The following is a 22,540-nucleotide window of genomic DNA, read 5'->3' as shown; positions in this document are numbered from 1 at the left end:
TTTTGCGGTCCTCTGTGGCTTGGGGTGTGGACTCCTTGCCAGGATCATCTGGGTATATCTCAATTAATCAGTTTCCTACCACAGCAAGGGCTTTAGGCACTGGGACACCTCACTCCCTCCTCCTATTCTCTTCCTGTGGCACATCACAGGTTAGTCTCTTGAGGGCTGTAATACCCTCAGGGTAGCTGCCCCCCCCACCCCTTTCCCCTCAGGGCATCTGCCCCACACTGCCCCCAAACCCCTCCCCCTCAGAGCAGCAGCCCCCCCCCGTTTCCCCTCAGAGCAGCTGTGTCCTGCCCCCCTTCTCCTCACAACAACCCCCCCACCCCTTTCCCCTCAGGGTATCTGCCCCACACTGCCCCCAAACAACCCCTCCCCCTCAGAGCAGCAGCCCCCCACCCCTCAGAGCAGCTCCCCCCGACACCCCTCCCCCTCAGAGCAGCAGCCCCCCCACCTTTCCCCTCAGAGCAGCTGTGTCCTGCCCCCCTTCTCCTCACGAGAAACCCCCCCACCCCTTCCCCTCAGAGCAGCCCCCCCCCTCGCATTCCCTTGCCATCAGGGCTGCCGCCCCACAGTACCCCCATCTAGCCCCGCCCCCTTGTCTCTGCCCCAGTTCCCGCGCGCCGAGCCACCTCCCCCTCGTTCTGAGCTCGAGGCGCCCCGCGAGGAGACGCAGACCAGAGAAAGGCGGAGCCTAGCCGGGCGCGCAGGTGACGTCACCGCGCCGCCCCGCACCGATTGGCGGGGAGCGGACCCGGCGGCCTCCCCACGTGATCCCTCCCTTTCCCCCCCCCGACGGCCCCCTCCCCCATTCTCCCGCCGGCTCCTCCCCCCTCGCTGCAGTCGGAGCCGAAGAGCGCTGCGCACCGCACCGTGTGGGGAGCCGGCGGCGGTGGGCACGGCCCGGCCGGTGAGTGCGGCCTCGGGGAGCCGGGCAGCGGGGCCGGGGCCGGGCGAAGCAGGGGCCGCCCCCGGCCTGAGGGACTCCCCGCGCTGAGGCGGAGGACGGGGGGGCGGTGCTGGGCGGGGGGGGCGGTGCTGGGCCTACCCCGAGGCCTGGCGGCCCCTTCCCGCCCGGCCTGAAGGCGAGCGGGTGCCTGGTCCCCCCCGGGCCCGGCCCGGGCCCCCGCTCCGCTCGCCCCATTGTGCTGTGGAGACAAAATGGCGGCGGATGGCGGTTGGGCCGGGAGTAGAAGCGGGGGGGGGGGGGAGCGGTACCGCGCGGGCGCAGAGGGGGTGCTGCGCGCGCACCTCGCTCTCACCCCCCGCGCGCTGCCCGGCTGGGGGGGGCTGGGCCTGGATGGCGCGTGCGGGGTCTCGCGGCGGCCGCGGCTCCACGCGCTGCTCGGGGCCGCTTTGTTCTCGTGGCCGCCTTTGCAAATGGCGGCGGCTGCGCGCGTGGGGGGCCCGATCCTTCCCCCCCGCGCTGCGCGAGGCCGGGATTCCCGGGGCCGCCCGCTCCCTCTGCATAGGGCGGAGCGCCGCATCCCGGGCCGGCTGCCCCCCAGTGCGCCGGTGGGAGCTGGGCGGAGAGCCGCGCTCAGTGCACCCGAGGCTGCTCAGTGCGATGAAACACCGCTTCGGGGGAGGGCGAATCAGCCAGGGCGCAGGCCCGATGGGGAAACCTCCGGCTGGGTCCCGTTGAGTTCATCCCCCCCGGGAGCCACGGTATAGCTACTCCTCCTCTCTGCCCCTCGCCCCCGATATTTATCCTCCATGGGTTTGGCCAGTCAGTTCTAAATGGACACCCACAACTTCCCTGGTAGCTGAAATGTCTCCTTTGTTCTACTGCAGATCAGTTTTCAGAGCTGCTGGATTTCTGTGTAACTCAGAATTCAATTTAAAATACGACTCTCAGTAGGTATGCCATTACCAATCTGCAAAACCTGGAAATCTTTGCTTTCCATGAACATCCTGCATCTCTTTACATTTGAGCCAGGTTTCGTAAATCTTCCCACAAACAGTCTATTCGGGGACCAAGATTTGAACAACTCAAACATTAGTGTCCTGTCCTGTTACTGAATAAGAACTTGAAAGTGTAACTGGCTGTAAACAAAAATCAAATGGACTGCTCAGTCTTATTCAAATCGAGGAAGTTAAAACAAATGAACTGTATAAATGGAGAAATAGAAACTTATTTTTTTCCTCATCAATCTAAGATATCACAGTATAGATGGGGTATTTTTATAAAAAAACCAAAATTTTAAATCTTCAGCATTCTAATTACTCTCTTGCATTTCACCCACATGGGCCAGTTAGGGCCATTACTTTGAAATGCAAGAACTCAGTGCTTCATAGCATTGGAATAATTAGTTAAATCATGGTTGAAGTGGAAATGATAGCAGGAAATTTTAGCATAGTAAAGAGCATGATGTGATTTCGAAGTGCGTTACCTTATTTTAGTCCTTTCCCCACGTTTTATTGAATGTTAACTTTGTGAAGCATTATTGATAGTTCACACACCATACGTAGAATTAATGTTTTTAATCTATTCTGTGGTTACCTTTCCTGCAAGGTCTGAATCCTAAGTCCATAAATGGCTATTAGCCAGAATGGGTAAGAATGGTGTCCCTAGCCTCTGTTTGTCAGAGGATGGAGATGGATGGCAGGAGAGAGATCACTTGATCATTGCCTGTTAGATTCACTCCCTCTGGGGCACCTGGCATTGGCCACTGTCGGTAGACAGATACTGGGCTAGATGGACCTTTGGTCTGACCCGATACAGCCTTTCTTATGTTATGTTCTTATCCTGTGATGCTGCAGAAGCCATAAGTAGCTCTTATTCTCACATTTAAAAGGAGTTTCTGTGATCTTAAGTGCATAGGTAAAATATTAGCCTTAGAAAATAGGAAATACCAGTTTAATCTGCTGTAGCATTTTCTGAATGTGACAGTTACTTTTTTTTATTGACGTGATTCAGAATTTCTCATCTCACTTGGAGAGGGAACAATAGAGATGTCAATAACAAATATTAATGTTTGGCTGTCAACCCTTATTTGCAAAATGAATATTCAAGGTACAAATGAATTTAACAGTGATTTTTAGTAAATTAAGTAGATATTTGGCTAACAGTTGAGGACATTTTTGAGTAATGGTACAAATACTTTCAGAAGTATTCAGAATCCAAACTCAGGCCTTCGGACAGGGATTAGAGAGGTTAGGATTTGCATGTGTTCCTAACATAGTCACACATCTTGTCATATGTCAGAATACCAGCACACCTCTGTATTACAGGATAAGAATGAATTCTGGAATTGTCTGAGACATCTAGACGTCAGTCCTGCAAACACGTACACACATGCTTATCCTTATTATTGCAGGTAGTCTCATTGAAGTTAATGGGACTGCTCACAGTAGGAAAGTTAATCATGTTTGTAAATATTTGCAGAATTGCAGCCCTAGCTGTTTGTTTTAATATGCTATCATAAGAGGCTGCATGGTGAAAATTCCCCACTTGTTGTCACACAGGATTAATGATAGTGGCTTGTCTTCATTATAGCGTATTATTTTGTGGGGTTGGGGGACTGCCTTTTCCTTCTGTATTGGTGCAGCACCTAGCACAGTGGGGTCCTAGGCACTATGATAATACAGCTAAGAACGTTATGGCAGCACTGCTTTAGTAAAATACAGAGTGCTTCATTGCTAGCATTTTTTTCTTCCTAGCCCCTCACAATAGTTTATATTTATTTAAAATGTGTCAGGATTAATTGTAAATCACTATTGAAAAAGTGATATGGCATCCTGAGTATATTGTCAGTGCTAAGTATTTTTATAGTACTCGTCAGGGTGTTTTTGTTTTTACTGTCTCCTAAGATACCTGTCTGCATGAATCCCAGTGTAATTTAATGTAATAAAGCTTAAAACTTAGTCCCCTTTTTGTGAAGATGTATGTTCATTTGCATATAGCTGAAATTTGAGTACATGTATTTGATTCTGATTTGTAAAATACAATTGAGACATGATTGCCATGTAAGTCTGAGATAGGTAGAAAATGTGAGAGACGGTTAATATGGATGCATTTAATCTAGTAAAACTAACTAAATTAAGCAGTTTGACAAAATCTGAATTGAAATTAAGCAGAGCCCAGTAGTGGTGTTGAAGTTAAGGGTCTGCCAGCACTTGAATACATTTGTAAAGGTTTACAACAGAAATTATAGTTGTATACATTAGCTTTGAGGCTTGATAACTTTGCATCACCTTTTTGAGATCATGGAGAATTTCATGTTGGAGATGCCATATGCTTAGAAGTTTTTAGCCAGCACCTAACAGGTAATCTAGTTCCTTGAAGTTATTAGAAAACTAGGAGTTTGGGGGTGGTAAATTGACTTGTAAGGTTTTGCAGAGGGAAATCATGGAGACTTACTAAAGGTAAATATTTTCAAGCTGATTTTGAATTACTGTCTCTAGTCCAAGAAACTGTTGGTTCTTGTCATATTCTTATTTCATAGCTTCCTGCATTCTGACTGCTGTTTAAAACTAGAAAGATAAAGCCAGTTTGGTGCTTGATTGTATTTTGGGCTCCATGCCAAAAGTCACCTGCACATCTTAAAACATTCTTGGAAAGGTGTCACCTTTCACAAAGAGGAGCTATGAATCCTTAGGAGATTAATCTTACTGCCATCTCTCTACTATTAAAGATCAATCCAATGAAGAAATAAAGGGGTAGAAGTTTAAGTTGATACAGAGTTTAAAACCCGTTATGGCATAAACTGTTTTAAAGCATTTTTGTTCATTTCTAAAGATGACCTCAGAATGGTGATCAATAATCCCATGGAGATTCTTGTATGACTGTAGCACAACAGTTATGGGCATTATCAAAACACTTGTATTGCTACACAAAAATTAGCTATCTTAGAGTTTAGTTTGCACAAGTGTATCTCCTCATAGGTGGGCCTGGAAGGATTAGATTTTTATCAGTAAACATGGCTTTCATTGAACACACACAAACTGATGGAAAAATGTTAACATTAAAATTTACACATAGTCAAAGTAAGAAAAATGTTTGAATCATTAGGGTTGGTTATAAGGATATTTACTCTGTATATTTTGACATGTGATGTTGACAATTTGTTTTAACCATTATAAAGCTTTAATTTTTTGAATCTCAGTGTTTGCTGGCATAAAATAATTGTTTGACCCTCCCCTTAATTTGTGCAACTGGTGAAAATTTAATTTGATAAACATCAAAAAGAGTGCTTAAAAATAGACATCAGTGTTATCCGTCAGAAGTATAAAAACTCGAATTCTGCCAAGGCTACTCATAACACAAATAGTGAAACAAGGAAAACAAAAGTTAAGGCAACCAACATAACCATACTTGCTCATATACCATCCTAGTGAAAGGCTGTCCAATTACTTGTAGGCAGTAGGATGAGGAGGTGGTATGGGAAATAGATTATTGCAAGTGATCACTTAGGCCTGTCTGGGATGAATAGGCATTAGAGGATCCTTTCTGCTAGGACACCAGGTTGTTCCTTTCCCCATAAAACTACAGTGGTTAGTTAAAAGTTTGCAGTGATTTTGTTTTTCATGCTCCACTTCGCTAGTGGAGACTAGTTTTGAATTAACTGGGGATTTAGCTTAGTTGCACTTACAAATTCATGTCTTTACAATGTAGAGAGGGGCTTTTGTAGTGGATTTTGCTTGTAAAGAAAATGAGTGAGCTTTTTAGGCAGAGGGAGGCTAAATCACTTGCCCAAGGCCACAGTGGGTACAGTGTAAGAGCTAGTATTAGAAATCAGGCAGTCTTGTTTGCTCAGACCATTGGACTCTTGTAGTTAAGTCTTTAGACAATATGAAATCTCACTCTTTTTGTGCTCTTGAATGAAATATAGCATAGGGTTGGCATTATACATTTAGGTCTGTGTAGTTATTTCCCATGTTGCACATCTTTAATGTGCAGCGGCTGTATGGTAATGGTTGTCAAACCTTTATTAAATAGATATACTTGATGAACTCTGGAATGTTTTCATCCTTCCTCTCAAAATAAGAACTTTGTAAGCAATTCATACATGTTAGAATGGTATCTGTATGGCAAACTTGATTTTGATCATTATTCCGCACTTGGGTTATTGTTCAGCTACTATATCAATGCCTGTGGGTATTGGACTTCAGAGGTAGAATACTTGGTCAGCTATAAACTGTTCCTATGGTCCTAATCTACACAGTTTATACGCCCAATTACTTTGATAACAAATTTGAGTTACATATACACACTTACCAAGTAGACAGATGATTTATCAAGTCCACCTACAAATCATTGGTAATTATTTTTGTTGTTGTTTTTAGATTATAGGAAGCTGTATTGGTGTAGTTCCTTGGAGGAAGAAGCTAGATAAGTACTTTTTGAAAGCTTCGGCAAAGATTCGGAAGCAAAAATGGTAAGACTCTGAAATCTCCAGCTTTCAGAAATAAATATTATCCTTAGTCTATTATTAAATTGCATCAAATTTTGTCTTGTCAGCGACCGATGCGTATTTTTGTGAATGATGACCGCCACGTGATGGCAAAACATTCTGCTGTTTACCCAACTCAGGAAGAGTTGGAGGCAGTTCAGAACATGGTCTCCCATACAGAACGTGCTCTCAAAGCTGTATCTGACTGGATTGATGAACAGGAAAAAGTCAGTGGGGAGCAGCCAGAACCGGAGGCCATGGAAACAGCAGCTGAAGAAGAAAACAAAGAAGGAGGGTAAGTAAGGTACTAGTCGGCTGTTTTACAGGGACTCTCAAGTGCTTCAGTAGTGTTTTTTCTCTAGACTGATAGTAATGTGCTCTTAAGTGCTTGAAAAGACATTAGTTCTCACTTTCCCCCCTAATTCTAACATTCCATAGCCAGAGGAAATAAACATGGAATTCAAGTAATTTTTCCTGTATGTCTGTAGTAATATTAACCATATTTTGGATCTAAACCATTACTGCTTTGTCCTGTGAGCTTGGTTAATTATTTGTGTCCCTTAAGTGCACTTCAGGCTTTGATTTTTGTGCTGCCATAACTGCATTTACATATCTTTCACAGGGATCAGAAGGCCGCCGAGCATCTGACTAGGACCCTTCGTGGAGTGATGCGTGTTGGGCTTGTAGCAAAAGGCCTGCTATTGAAGGGAGACTTGGATCTTGAGCTAGTTCTCCTGTGCAAAGAGAAACCCACAACTGGTCTCTTGGACAAAGTAGCTGAGAATCTTGGAGTACAGCTTGCTGTGAGTAAAATCCTTTGATTGTGCATGCTTGTCACAGTGAACACACACACACGCGCGCGCGCAAATGGATTACAGGGACTAGAAGGTAACTGGGATATTTATTAGGCTTCTTACTAAGACAGAATGGGAAAATGTGGTTAATATTTTTGTGCAGTCTTTACAGAACCACCTTGTAAAGTAGGTGGGTGTCATTTGCCGCAAATGATGATTGTATAATCTCACTTCATAAACTAACTAAACTGAAAAGTAAGTTACAGCATCCGTACAAGGCTTGTTGATACTACTTAAGGGAAAGGGCAGTGCTGTGCACTTGGGAAGAGATGCATAAATCCAAGAGGAAATTTCTAAATGGTAAAATTATTATATTGTAGACTATTACTGAAGATAAATATGAAATAATCCAGTCTGTGAGCGAAGCTGCAATTATCATTAAGAACACACAGGAGCCTCCATTGACGCTGACCATTCACTTGACATCTCCTGTTGTGAGAGAAGAAATGGAAAAACTGTTAGCTGGAGGTATGGAGGACTGAAAACGGCTAACAGTCAGTCTGGAAACTTACGTTGTCTGTTGCTAATCACTGTTAAAATGTGCTATTCAATTTCAGATTAGGTAGTCCAAGCTGTTTGAGACAAAAATATTTCATGCAGACAAATTCAATTTCCAGATTGTAATAGTTCAAGAAACCATGGATGTGGATAATTAGAAACAGACTCCTAAAATTGAGTAGCACCTTTCAAGTGGTATTTCACTTTACTTACTTGGGTCTTTAGTACACTAATATGTAATATTGTTTAAATCTTTTTTATACCTAGCCATGTTAAAGGCCCACACAAATGACATCAAATGTAAGCTTGTACTTTAAAAAAATATTGAAGGCTTCTTGTAAATGACTTTTGCATGTACATGAAATTGGATATGTTATATAAAATGGTTTGTGTTGCAGCAAGAATGATAGGTACACTGTTGGGTCTCTTTGGCTGTTTTATCAGCTAAAGTTCAGAATTCCAGGATGTGATGCAGAGTTTTGGATAAAGTTAGACGCCATCCATGATCTTATTCAAACTTACTCTTTGGAATAAGACTTCAAAAAATACCTTCACTTGAAAAATCTCTTACAATGATTAGTTCTGTATCACAAGCATCACACGATTTGACTCATGAACTTGTATGCATAGCAAGTGTTCGAACTAGCCTTATCTAAAACCCTGGTCTTCAGACACTTCAAAATTATTAACACATATCTTCAGTTTTGCTGCAGCACAGACTGGAGAATATTTTTGTGCTCTATTGATTGTCTATGGTTCTGATATCTGACTTCGTCTACCAAGCCTTCTAGTTTGTCAATTTTAGGGACGCTGGACCTTTGACCAACAGGACGCACTCTGTCACGGGCCGGGGCCAGGGCAGTCAAGCCTTGTGGGCGGAGGGGGTTCCCTTGGCTTTAGAAAAGCCTTTACCTCTGCTCTGGATGTAGAGTGAGGGTTAACTTCAAACTTCCCTTTCTGTTAGGCACTGTAACATTCTACTTTCTGAAGCTTTGTTAAAGCAGTATAGGCTTTCTGTCCCCTCCTACGTAGAATTCCTCTTTCCCCTCCTAGTATAGGAGTTAGCCTATTCCCTGTTACATTAATCTCCCCCTCTCTGCAGTGTGAAGTTCCAGTTAAGGGTAGTAAAGTGAAGTGTACTGCAGGCTATCCTTTCAGGTAAAGGGTATAGCTCAAGATCTTTTGGGAGCCTCCGCTGCCCTCTAGGAAGCTGCCTCATCCCCTCTCCACCTGACAGAACCCCCTTGGTCAAACTGTGCCTGTCTTCTTATTCCATCCACGAATAGAAACGCTATCAGTCAACGACACCCCGGACGTTCTGGACAGGCAGAAATGCCTTGCTGCCTTGGCGTCACTCCGACACGCCAAGTGGTTCCAGGTTTGCATTTTGTTCTTATATTTGTCTTTATGTAGCCAGTTAAAGTTTACAAATTATCTAACTTTATATTAAAGTACTTTAACATTGGACGATAGTTGTGCTGAACTTAGCATCTGTCAACCATACAGTTGCTAAAGAAGCACTTAAGTGAATTTAATGTTCAAAGATGAAACTTTTTTAATGAGTAGATGCATAGTTGCTGCTTTGTGTTAAGAGTAATGTCGCTTTTGTACACTGTAATTACTATTACATTATAAAATTGTAATGTAAATATATATTATTTACCCTTGACAAAGTAGCACTGCAAAAATTAATATTTGTCTGCACATTAATTGGTTTGGTATTTTTATTGAATATGCCTTTGCTTGATTACTTATTCTAGGCCAGGGCTAATGGTCTGAAATCGTGCGTCATAGTCATCAGGGTGCTGAGAGATCTGTGTACTCGGGTTCCTACTTGGGGACCACTTAGAGGATGGGTAATTCTTACTTTTTTTTTTTGGTTACTGTTTTCTGAATTGTTTGGTTTTATTCTTTAAGTCACTGGAGAGAACTGTTCTTCAGTCTGAAATTCCATTTTCACAAATTGCAACTTTCTTTAATTTGAAGAAATTGAAGTATTCTGTTTTTGAAATACACACTTGAAGACTTTCTATATGATATAATCACATACTTTGGATCTGTGGGCTGAAATTAAAGTAACTTCTAAACTTATGGCAGTTACAGTCCTCTGCTTCTTATATCCAATTTGGCGATTATTTTGCTGTTGCTTAGGCATCTGCTGTAAAGTTTCCCTAAAACAGTCATGTGTGCGCATCTCACTTTTTAAAATCTCGAATGTCTTACAGCCTCTGGAGCTGCTGTGTGAAAAATCAATTGGAACAGCTAATAGACCAATGGGAGCTGGTGAGGCCTTGAGGAGAGTACTTGAATGTCTTGCATCAGGAATTGTTATGCCAGGTTAGATAGTTCTCTGCATATACATTTCAAAGCAAGAAATCACATGGGATGCGATTAAAGTTTGGTGCATTGTAGTATTGTGTAGTAGTTACAAGGACCCCCTCATTGTCAGGGATGATCTAGATCAGTGGTTCTCAACCTATTTACCATTGTGGGTTGCATATGTGGCCCACAATGTGTTATGTGGGCCGCATGCAATACTACCTGTATGGCCCTGAACATGTCACATCGTCCGTAGGTCTGTGCTGATTGGGCTGCAAGTCGGCCTGTGGGCTGCAGGATGAGAACCTCTGGTCTAGGTATACTTGATCCTGCCTCAGCGTGAGGAGAAGGACAAGATGACCCCCCCAGCCCTACATTTCTATGATTCTGTGTTTGCACAGTTGAGATTTAAAAGTTCATAAAAACGTGTAGTGTATATGGGTATTACAGTACCATGGTTTTATTTAGGGTACATGGACCCATGATGATAAGCCCTGTAGTGTGAAGTACCAGGTTCTACAAGTGCTAAATTGGTTGTCTTACTTTCTAAGTGGTTTTGACCAACTTCACTTATAATTGTACTTGTAAAATAATCCAGATAAATTTCAATATGTTGGACATTGATCGGTGTTACACAGATGAGTGTTGAATGATGCCAAGGGAATACTTAGTTTAGTTTTTTTAGAAACACTAGGATAATTCTCTGCATATCTTCCTTGTTTCCTGCCTTCAGATGGTTCTGGTATTTATGATCCTTGTGAAAAAGAAGCCACTGATGCTATTGGGCATCTAGACAGACAACAAAGGGAAGATATCACACAGAGTGCTCAGGTATAGTTTTGCCTACAGATGTTGCAAAAACTTAATGAGTTCAATTTATGTTGAACTTCCATATTGGTTAATGGTAGTTTAGTAACCTCACTGAGGTTGGTTTTAATTTTTTTAATACCTAGTCATGTAAAAAAATGGGTCTCTCACTAAAAAAGAAATTTATAGTTTGATCTACCAGAAGCAAAGTATCAGGTTTTAAGTAGTGACTTACCACTATGGCCCAGGTTTTGGATTGAATTTAGAATTCTAAGGAGCATCCCATTTAAACTGAGGTGTCTTTTTTTTGGTGTGTTTTTGTTGGTGTTTTTTTTTTTGTGTACAGGGGTGGGTAGAAGATTCCTCTTTGAACCTCTGCAGTGAGCAAATATTACTTTAGCGACTTGTGCATCCCATTAACATGTGTTCCATCTTTCTAGCATGCTCTGAGACTTGCTGCTTTTGGCCAGCTTCACAAGGTCTTGGGGATGGATCCCCTGCCTTCCAAGATGCCCAAGAAACCAAAGAACGAAAATCCAGTTGACTACACTGGTAGGTATTGTAATAAACGAATACATTCTCAGTGCCCAGTGCTCTTGCTACTCTGTCACTCAGTAATTGATATATTTAGCTGCCTCTTATGGTTTTTACAGTCCAGATTCCCCCCAGTACCACGTATGCCATCACCCCAATGAAGCGCCCTATGGAGGAGGATGGAGAGGAGAAGTCTCCCAGCAAAAAGAAAAAGAAGATTCAGAAAAAAGGTATTGAGTTAACCAGAGGTAGGTAACAAGTTGATGCCTAAGAGCTGTTTTCAGACTAAATGAGGAGCAAACTGCAAAAGTGTTTCTTGTGGAATGGCTTGTAAATCTGAGTGACTGGATTTTTCTCCTGCTTTTTAAGGCTTTATCAAGTGTAAATGATCCTTTCAAATCTGTACTTCTAAACAAGAAGTCCACAGTGGCAGATTGTAACCTCTTATTGTCTGAACTCAGTTGTCAAGTTTATCTTAAAACAAATGTGCATGTCTGACAAAGAACAAACTGTTTTCTGTTTAGAGGAAAAAACTGAACCTCCCCAGGCTATGAATGCACTGATGAAATTAAATCAGCTAAAACCTGGTCTCCAGTACAAACTTGTGTCTCAGACTGGTCCAGTTCATGCTCCTATCTTTACTATGTCCGTGGAAGTGGATGGCAGCACGTTTGAGGCATCGGGACCTTCCAAAAAGACAGCCAAATTGCATGTGGCAGTAAAGGTAAGAGGTTTGTCTGCATGTAAACGCTTTTTTTCCTTCAAATTCCTTTCTCTAAAAACATTAGTATCCAGACAGTTATTCCCTTAAACTTGATCTTCTGGAAGATCATGTTAAAAATTGTATGTGAAGCATGTAGGTCCTTCTACACTGGATACAGTTTTGTGCTGAAGTTAAAACTGAAATAGTAGTAGCACTTGATGGATTAAGTAAATCGGTAGCCAGAAGACTGGTTGCGAATGTTTAAAGGGCCTGGGGCAATGGTTATAGCGTCCTGGAAGTTCCAGCACCATCAGTGGGGATGGATGAAGCTTGGGCTGATACGACATTTGGAATGAATGGAGGTAGTAATTTCTGGGACAGGGCCAATGGACCCACTTCTACACAGCCCTCTCAGCTGCTTATCTCACAGTAGAGAGCCATGGAGGATATAATATCCGCACTTCTCAATGGCCTTTCTCCCTTCCCACACCTCTAGGTGTTGCAAGATATGGGTTTACCCACAGGAGTGGAAGGCAAAGAGTCTGGAAAAGGAGATGAATCGGCAGAGGAAACAGAACAGAAACCAGTAGTTGTTGCTCCTCCTCCTGTAGTGGAAACTATCTCTACACCCAGTGCTGCCTCTCCTCCCTCAGAGCAAACTTCAGAGGTGAGCACAAACTTTTTACATCTTTTGAAACCAAATCTTTCCTCCAACCTTCAGGAGAGCGATGTTGTGACAAGCTGCTCAAATGAGTCTTTCACTCATGAGTCTGAAACTCTCAAGAATTTTTTTAAAAGGAATACTGTCCACTTGAGTTTCAGTGGAGTTTTGGTTCAGTAGTGTGTCCTGAAACTCCTTAGAATCCATAAAATATTTGAGGATTTTTTTCTCTCCTCTTTTAAAAGGGTATTCTAAGTAAGGAGTAAACTGACTATACATAATGCTGACAAATGCAAAATAAAGCTGATAAAAATCATTAATTTTTCAGTTATAGTAATTATAGGGGTTATAACTGAAATTTTTCTACCTCAAATTTAACTTTCAATGTAATTTTCCCTTTAAGGTTAACATTTTCCTTAATTATAAAAACCTTGAACATATAGTGGATAACTCCAAGTCCAACAGCTCGTTGGACCTTTATTGGCACTTCCAATTTATTTTAGAATGTGAAACAACAGGGACCAATCCTGACGAAGCATGGCAAGAATCCAGTGATGGAACTCAATGAGAAGAGGCGTGGTCTAAAATACGAACTGATTTCAGAAACAGGTGGCAGCCATGACAAGCGCTTTGTCATGGAGGTGAGCTGACTTTGTAGTCCTCTGTACACAAGGTTACATTTATAGACATTCTGTGCAGTTTTAACTTCCAGGCCTAGTAAAATTTCATTAGTTCATACTAATTTCTGTCTGACACTGCGTGTGGAAGTAGCAAGCTATGCCATAATTTACCAACATGGCAGTGACAAAAGTGACTTTCTTGTATGGCTATTACTGATTCATAGCATGGTTATTTAATCTGTTTCTAAGGTTGAGGTTGATGGGCAGAAGTTTCAAGGAGCTGGCTCGAACAAAAAAGTGGCGAAAGCCTATGCTGCTTTAGCTGCCCTGGAGAAGCTGTTTCCCGATGCTCCAGCTGCTATTGAGCCCAATAAGAAGAAAAGAGCCCCTGTACCTGCAAGGGGAGGACCCAAGTTTGCAGTAAAGGTAGGTAGACTTGCTGGTGATTAAGTGTCCGTCTCCGCGTGTGTCCTAAGCAATACTACTCAACCCCCTGGAGAGGCTGGGGAGGGGGGGTGGTTATCCCAGTTTACCTTCGGAGAAATGGAGATTGATTTACCCCTAGTTTTAGAATTAGGACCAAACGCTCAGGTTCGTGGCTTAGTTCTACCCGCATTGAACTTTAGCAACACAAATCAGTTTCATTTTGGACAAATACTGATATAAAAACAGGATTGTGTAACAAGTCATCTTTTCCACAGCAGCATAATCCAGGTTTTGGAATGGGAGGCCCCATGCACAATGAAGTGCCACCTCCCCCAAATCTGCGTGGACGTGGTAGAGGAGGCAACATCAGAGGCCGTGGTAGAGGCAGAGGTGGATTTGGTGGTGGCAATCATGGTGGCTATATGAATGCTGGTGAGTTACCAGGAGTGTTTCACTCTACTAACTTAATGTCTGCTGTCTCATGTTAAAGTGAAGTACCTGTTCACAAATAGATATCTCCAATGGAGTTGATCAGCTTTCTTGCAAGTTCTTACATTACACATGTTAGATAACTTACACTGTAGCTTCTTGGAAGTGAAGTTTGTTTTAATAGCTTTTCATTCCTTTCATTAACAATAGAAAATGAATATCTTAGAGTAATTGCTTTACTCCATTCTAGGAGCCGGATACGGAAGCTATGGTTATGGAGGAAATTCTGCAACAGCAGGCTATAGTAAGTGTTAATGTTTTAATCTTTGAAACACAGCACCCTACTGGGGTTACTCAAACTCTGGGTTACAACATACAGTGATATACCTGTACCTGAACCATCATAGCATGTTCATTTTTAAAATGAGAAATAATGAAAGGGAGCTGAATCAGATGTTTAAAAATTAAACTCAAATCCAGGTGACTTTAGGTTTCCTCTTCAAATGTGAATATTTTAAATTTCTCTGCTTTAAGCCATGTGAAGCAATCCACCACTCTTGTGAATAAGATTTTCCCGAAAATACACAGCTATTTGTCTTGAGAAGAAACCTTCATTGGGGGGTGACAGGAGCAGAGAAATCTAAAACATGACTTTCAAATGTGGCGCATTTTGCCATCTTCAAAAGAATTCTAATTTTTTTCTCTGCTCTGTCTCCCCCTTTTGTAGGTGACTTTTTCACAGACTGCTACGGCTATCATGATTTTGGGTCTTCCTAGATCATCTAAAAGTATTGCAAAAAAACAGCTTTTTACTCCAATTTTCTCGAACTCCAAAACCCAAAGTGTTCGTGCTGTGTCCCTGTGCTTCACTGGGTTTCTCAACAGTGGCTTTTCACCGCAGCTTGTCTGAAACTATTAGCCTGCAGAACTTAAGGCAGTGGCAGTTTTTATTGTGATTTGCCTTTGAACTTGGTCGTAATTTGATGTACACAACAGGGGGAACTAATTATCCAAGAACGTTTTTGTGCAGTTTGCACAAATTTTAAAGTCAGCTCTGTTCAGCATAAAGGCAAAAAGCCCACCTTTGCTTTTTATGGAAAGCATTACTTTATTTTTAAGAAACAAATACTGAAGTTTTAATCTACCTTTGTCTTAATTTACAGCAGGTTTTGTACAAAATTTAAGCCTTTTAATAAACAACAGAACTTGGGTTGATGCCTTTGACAGTAGGGAAGATACTTTCAACGTTTCTGAATCTAGTAGAGCCCAGCTTTTTAAGCATGCAAAATGGTGACTTGTATGTGGAATCATATGTGCTAAATTAATCTTTACATCCTTTGTAACACACTGGTGGATAAATGCTGGAGGGGTGTGACTTATTGTGGCTGATAGCTAGTATACTGTCAAAGGTATTGTATTGTGCTTCCAATACTGGTACAATAAATATCCAGGCATTAAGGAGTTGATGTAAAAAATGCCAGTTTTGATGACTTCTACAAATGCGTGGGGTCATTAGTTACATAAAATCAGGCTTTTTTTTAATCCAAGTATAAAGGGCCTAAAGCACTTCAAAAACTAAAATGTCCAAGGGTTGCAAACCCAGCAGGCTGACTGGCTGCTCAGGTCATCTGATATTCTCTACAGCTTATGCCTCTTGTAAAATACACATTGCTCTAAAAGCAGAAGTATTTAATAGCCCGGACAATGAAACTGCATAAGATTTTGAAGTCTCAGGGAATCAATTGCCCTTTGAGACTCTGGAATGTTTAATAAAACATCGTGTGTTCGGTCCTTTATTCTTGCTATGATACTTATGTTTCAAAATTGTATTTTCTTTGTCACTGTTCTTTTTAGCTGCAAATCCTGCAGCACTGCATTAATTTAATTTGTGAAGCTCAATAACATTTGAGTTAACTCAGTAATTTAAACTGGTGAAAACAGTAACCTGTGAAATATCAGGTTGTTGAAACCTCCTTGGGCAAAATTTTAAATATTCAGTGTGAACACTTTTTAAAACAAAACGCATGTCCTATTTTTTTTAGAAAGTTATTGTTTGAGATAATGTCTTTTTATACAAGGGAATAGATATTGTTCTGAATGAGGTGAAAATGCCATTTTTTTTTAAATGAATACATGTTAAAGTAACTTGTGTGTTGGATATTTTTATTCACTAGTTTTAACTGAACGGGGGTGGGATTCAGGTGTTGCACAGTGTTAATGCTTGCTTAGTTAAATATGAAGGGTTCATCTAGAAATGACTCCTTTCCCAAGCAAGTTAAGAGAGCTTTTGGGACAGTCAACTTCCACCATTTGTTTTCAGCTCAGGTGATGCAGGTTTCTCCCTCACCTCCCATTCGGAAGAAGTTCACTTCTGCGTTCTTTCATATATTCTTTTGGTAGAACTCTGGATCTCTGTTTGTACCAAAGACTGGAGTTTAGTACCAAGCTACACACTACAGGAATATTTTTATTGTGGTATGGCTGTGCCATAACATGTTATCACTTCTCTTGGGTGGAAAGAAATATTAAAGAACCTTGTTTCTGCCCTGTTGAAATGTGGCCTTCTGCCCACAGAAGAAGAAGAAACATGTTCTAACTTAGTGTGAAAAGGGCCTTACCCTAATTTAGAGGTGGGGTGAAGTCAGTTTAAATGGTTACTCTGGGAATATTAGGAGTTTTAAACTAGTATGCAAAATAAAAAAGCTGGATGGTTTCTAGAGCCAGCTCTTCTGTACAAACTGCAGGTTTTGTTGGAGATGAGCTCTGAGTCGCATCCCATCATTCAGATGAGCTCTTTAAAGTTTCACAAATGTGGAGCTGTTAAAACAAATCACAAGTTTACTCCTTGACTTTCTAACCTTACAGCCTTCTCTATTTGAGAGGTACTAAGTTCTCAATACACCCCTCCTTTGTTTCTAACGTAGTTTAAATCAGTAAATCTCCACCTGTCTCTGAAGCATCACTTAAGCTCCTGGAGCTGTACGTTCTCTACTGTGGGCGGTGATGCCGGTTTTTGTCTAGATCCTAATGGCTGTCGTTTCTTGGTAAATAAGAATCATGACCTTTATTAAAAAAATCAAACCACAACATACCTCCTCTCGACTTAAGTTATTAAAGTTGGCCAGTTACCTAGGGCCTGAACTGAACTATCCTGTTAAATGTGAACATGTTTAAATTGGGCAGGAAAGTAGTTACTTAACAGTGCAAGATCCAGTCTGTTAGTGCCACAGGCCGATCAGAAAATAAGTTTCTAGCTGCCAAAAGACTGAGTACAACATTATTCCAGTTACTCCTTTTGGGGATCCTCAGCCCTAACACAGGGTTCTGGTAACCTCCTGAGTTCATGCTGATGCCAGAATTTGATGGAGTGAGCACTTTGGTACAATTGAATAAGCTTTCTATAAGGCATCTTTAATTTTAGTCAAATTATTGCTATTCAAACAGCACTTCATGTGGAAAGGGCTCTTTATTTTAGAGTGATCTGCATGGGTGTTGGCTCCAAGTCCTTGTCACTGGAGTAAGATTCTTCCTGATTGTCATTCCTTTTCTGTGGAGAATGAGCTTCAATTATCATTGGTGGCTAGCTTGTCTCCAGTGTAATTTGAGGACTAGACCAACTAACTTTGTAGAACATGATATTGTAACATGCATTGGAAAAACCACTAGTCATCTTGAACTTAATTCTAGAATTTGGTATTGATACTTAAAAGTTTTACACACTTAATTCCTATGACTTGGAGAGTTGTTAAATGAGCAGTGAGAGTAACTGGAAGATCCTGTGTCAATGTGTATAGTGATTCCTTATCTACTTAAATGAACAAAATGTTACACTGGTTGGCCTTGTCTGGAATTACTTAAATCTTTATTCATGTGTTGGTCAAAATAGTCCTAGATTCTAAACTGCTGCTTATATAACGGCAAAGCATCGTGGTGTGATATAAGGCACACAAGCATTTACATTTAATAAGGTATTTTAAAACACAGGGGTGGAGTGACTTTCCTCAAGCCTATCGGAAACACCATTTGACTTCCTCTTCCTTTGTTCAGGCCAGTTTTATAGCAATGGTGGTCACTCCGGCAACACGGGAAGTGGTGGTGGTGGTGGCGGCGGCGGCGGGGGCTCCTCTGGCTATGGATCCTACTACCAAGGTGGTGACAACTACAGCTCCCCAGTTCCACCCAAACATGCTGGAAAGAAGCAGCAGCATGGAGGACAGCAAAAACCGTCCTATGGGTCAGGGTATCAATCCCACCAAGGCCAGCAACAGCAGTCATACAACCAAAACCAGTACAGCAGTTACGGCCCTCCACAAGGCAAACAGAAAGGGTATAATCACGGACAAGGCAACTACTCGTCTTACTCTAACTCCTACAACTCCGGCGGAGGATCAGACTACAACTACGAGAGCAAATTCAGTGAGTGGGGGATTGTTTCTCTGCTTGGAAGTGTGGTGTGGCCCTCTTGCCCCTGAGTAGGATTCTCTCCACAGTGTCACTGCAGCGAGGGGGGGGAGGGTTCCATGGAGTCTCGCACTCCCAAGCAGCCAGGTTGACTGAACTTTGGACTTGGCAGTCTGCAGCTCAGTACTCCAAGGGGCTGAAATTTAAAAATGGAATGCCATGTTTTATAAGGAGCTCAGTAGATACTTAGGGTTTAAATGCTACATTTGAGGGGGCCAGGCAGAGACTTCCACAGGGAGTATGAAGAGCCTTTTGGGGGTGAGCAGGTGGTACTGCCTTAAACATTTACATTTTAGTGAGCTTCAGGAGTTGTGATGATGGTACGTCAATGCCATATTGGCATGCGAGTCCATTATGGGTGTGTTGCTCTGCTGAAACTTCCTTTATTGGTTAAGGAGCAGTGTCATGGAATCAGGGACCTGAAGAGTCCTTCTAATCCTGTTCAAGGCCCGTAAATACTTCTTCTGTCCAGAAATACTGTTTCTTCAAGGTATACAGCCCAAATGAAAGATAGCTAGTGAGACTGACTAGCCCTCGATCACGTGTCTGGTCTGAGATGTAGGGAATTACAAACTCTAAATGCAGGCCCATTCTGTGTAGCTGGCCTGTCTGTTCCCTGGTGATTCTGGGCAGAAAATCTGTGGGTTTACAAAAAATATACTCCTATTTTGTGTAGTTTAGATACAGTGTTTAGTGTTCAACTGGAAAGAAGCAGGAGTCCCAGTGAATGTAAATCTGTGTTATAAAATGGCACCCTGTGCACTTCATTCCAGAGTGAGATGTTATCCATATTCAGGATCTGAACCTGCTAGAATAATGTAGGTAGGTAGTGAAGTTAAACTGATCCTGTTACACTTAGGGCTGGTCTACACTGGAAACTTACGTCAGCATAGCTACATCTCTCAGCTGTGTGACAAGCTACACCCCTGAGGAAAGCTAAGCTGACCCAACCCCTCGTATAGACAGTGCTAGGTCCATGGAAGAATTCTACTGCCTTTCGGGGAGGTGGGTTAACTACAGCAATGGGAGAACTCCTCCTATCGCTGTTGTGAGTGTCTACGCTGAAGAGATTCAGTAGTGCAGCTGCAGCTGTGCCACTGTAGCATTTTCAGTGGAGACATAGCCTTAGTTGTTTGCTGCCAAATGTAGCAGATACCAGATTGGCCTTTTGGCCTGTTAGACTGATCTCTCTCCCATTCTGATGCTACTTCCCATGGTCAGTCACAGCTGTACCAAGGAGAGACTATAGTCTGTTATAGGGTAACTTCTTCTCCACAGCCTGTACAATTGTGCTGTCTCTTTATGGATATTGTCTGCTACATTACCGCTAATGTGATCAGTTGGGCATTTAGTCTTTCAAATGTTTATTCTTCTAAAGCTATTATAGTTCTGCTCTTTCCATCACAAATCAAACTGCTTCAGGGGACTTATGCCAAAAGCCAGCCTGCCTGTTTACATCCAACACTCATGTAGTTTTTGGCTAGGCAAGGCTAACAGGCTACCCATGTGACTCAGCCAAAAAATTACCCAAGTGCCCACTCTCCACAAAAGGTATCTTTTTACTTGCATGAGCTGTTCTTCCAACTGCAGGCCAGACCTACACAATTGTACAGGCTGTGCAGAAGTTACCCTGTTACAGACGATAGTCTCTCCTTGGTACAACTTTGACTGATCAAGCTTCTGCTGCTCTGGCAGCTAGGCCAGTGGCGCTTTTACCAGCCAAAGGCTGCAGGGGAAAGATCTTCTCTAATTGAACACTTGGCCGTAACCCTTACCTTGATGAGTCATAAACTCCTTGGCAGTTTCTATTACTAGCTCAGTTCTATGTTGATAGTCTGGGTATTTTTAAGGTGTCCTGCTCTAAGAGCAGAGTTGCAGACCTCATTGTCAGGCTTGCTTAGCATGTGTTCTTGATTGCAGATTACGGTAGCGGCAGTGGCCGTGGTGGTGGAGGAAATAACTATGGGTCAGGAGGAGCCTCATACAATACTGGTTCACACAGCGGCTATGGGGGAGGATCTGGGGGAGGAGGGTCGTCTTACCAAGGTAAGCAAGGTCAGTACACAACCCTCTTCGACTCTCCTTTGTTAAATGTTTTGTGTGGTGCGGAGACCGCTCTTCTGTTTTCTGTGTGCACTCTGCGGGATGGCAGCCCAGACTGGATAAGTAACAACGATTCTTGTTGCGTACGGTTGTGTTAAAATAGCTCTTGTCTCACCACATGGTTTAGATGGACTCCTCTCTCCGTTGCAGGTGGATATTCTTCTCAGACTAACTACAGCTCTCCCGGTTCAGGCCAGAATTACAGCGGTCCCCCCAGTTCCTACCAAGCTTCCCAAGGCGGCTACGGCAGAAACGATCACAGCATGAATTATCAGTACAGATAAACCGACCCTTTCTCCATGGGTGTGAAGTTTTGTTACCTTCTGCACTTGCGCACCCTTTGAATATTCAGTTTTATTGCATCACAGTAAACATGTAAACCCCCGTTTCCATGTTGCAGTGCTCTTTGTGATACCCGTCACTAATGGTTGAGTACCTGTAATTCCAGACTTAGCTGTATTTTGGACATCTATGTATTTAATGGTTTGTTAGTTGCCATTACAACTTTGTCTAAATAGAATTTTTGAGTTAATAAAATTTCAGTATCCCTTTTCTATTTAAAATGGTCATTCAAGTGTTAACCCAGGATGGCTTTAAATAGATAAGGGATATGCCATCTGTTAATGCTTTTGTGAAGTGAGTTAAACAAGCTTTCTGTATTTTAATGCTTTAGTGTTTCAGTTTTATAAGTGAAGATTTTATTTTAAAAACCAGTGGGAAAGAGAGTGGGTTTTGTATGTCTGGATCATTCAGGCAGTACATCTGGATTAAGCTGAATGTAGACAAATAAACACAAACTCTTGATGTCTTTGTCTCCAACTGTGTAGTTTTGCCTTGCATACAAATGTCAGCTAGAATGTTTGTCTGTAGCAGAATAACTTTTCTTCCTCCTTTAATAGACACAGTGGCACAAATAGTGAAAAATGGCCAGAAAAGCATTTTGCAGAAATATATCCAGCAGCCCCAGAGGTTTGCAGATGAGAAACATGAGTTCAGTAGCTGTTTCTATCTATATAGAAAGCAAAACTCAAAGTTCGTTCTGGACGTGCTGCCCTAGGTACCCAGGGACTGAAAGAGGTGAGAGATCAAAGGAAATCAGACCCTGAAGGACTTTTACATAAGAGATCAGCAGTTCTTCTCCACCTGGTTATGGAGACCGTGGACACCTAAGAGCACCAGGCTGTTGCAAACACTGACTCTTGCCAGAATTAAAAAACTGGCCTAGGTCATCTGGCCCGTGGAAGCTGAGAGCCCTGTCTCAAGCAGGCATGTCTGAAATGCCTTAGTTGAGCACTAGGTGGCGCTGCTGTCTGCTGGGGAACGGGAAGACCTAAGGCTTCGCCTGTGTTGGGAAATCGGGTTTGAGCCGACTCCCACCTGTCAGTTTTCATTCTCCCTTCCAGCCCCGGCGACCTCTGTTCGCGCTCCCTGTCCAGAAGCAGCAGGGCCATGCCGACTCAGTGAGCTTTGCCCTCTTCTGGCAGTCGGGCTTGGTCTGTACTGTTAGCAAGACACTTGCAATAGCTTGGTTGGGATGAAAAGTGCATCAGTCACTAAGCTAAGGTGCTGGGAAGGATGGCAGCCTCTGCTGCCTGCCATGCCCATCGATTTCAGTCCTCAGTGGCTGGCAAGCTTACGCAGCTGTAGTCAGCCCGTTTGACAGCAGCGGGATGTAACACGTGAGCCAGTGGGTCAAGCAGCTTGGGGAAGGCTGAACTTTTCTGCCTTGA

At 42.6% G+C, this 22,540-nt stretch overlaps 1 protein-coding gene across 14 annotated transcripts; it reads left to right on the top strand.

Moving 5' to 3' along the window:
- Positions 1–771: 771 nt before the first annotated feature.
- Positions 772–21,616, top strand: ILF3 (interleukin enhancer binding factor 3). Of its 14 annotated transcripts, none has more exons than XM_044994470.1 (20): positions 772–910; positions 6,289–6,380; positions 6,464–6,690; positions 7,018–7,198; positions 7,570–7,717; positions 9,034–9,125; positions 9,508–9,603; positions 9,973–10,084; positions 10,800–10,897; positions 11,314–11,425; positions 11,527–11,637; positions 11,932–12,131; positions 12,607–12,777; positions 13,290–13,412; positions 13,641–13,817; positions 14,093–14,249; positions 14,497–14,550; positions 18,294–18,662; positions 20,628–20,753; positions 20,961–21,616. In XM_044994470.1, exons 2-20 carry the CDS (start codon positions 6,378–6,380, stop codon positions 21,092–21,094), a joined length of 2,691 nt encoding a protein of 896 aa, XP_044850405.1. In that variant the 5' UTR covers positions 772–910; positions 6,289–6,377; the 3' UTR covers positions 21,095–21,616. The 14 variants fall into 14 exon arrangements, with proteins under 14 accessions (XP_044850405.1, XP_044850404.1, XP_044850403.1 ...); XM_044994469.1 differs by having other exon boundaries at positions 20,628–20,762; XM_044994468.1 differs by having other exon boundaries at positions 13,275–13,412; positions 14,096–14,249; positions 20,628–20,762.
- The last annotated feature ends 924 nt before the right edge of the window (positions 21,617–22,540 follow it).

The sequence above is a fragment of the Mauremys mutica genome, chromosome 20 (assembly GCF_020497125.1).
Source record: "Mauremys mutica isolate MM-2020 ecotype Southern chromosome 20, ASM2049712v1, whole genome shotgun sequence".
NCBI lineage: Eukaryota > Metazoa > Chordata > Testudines > Geoemydidae > Mauremys > Mauremys mutica.
Note: the sequence above shows the minus strand (reverse complement) of the source record. Positions and strands in the feature narration are given on the sequence as shown.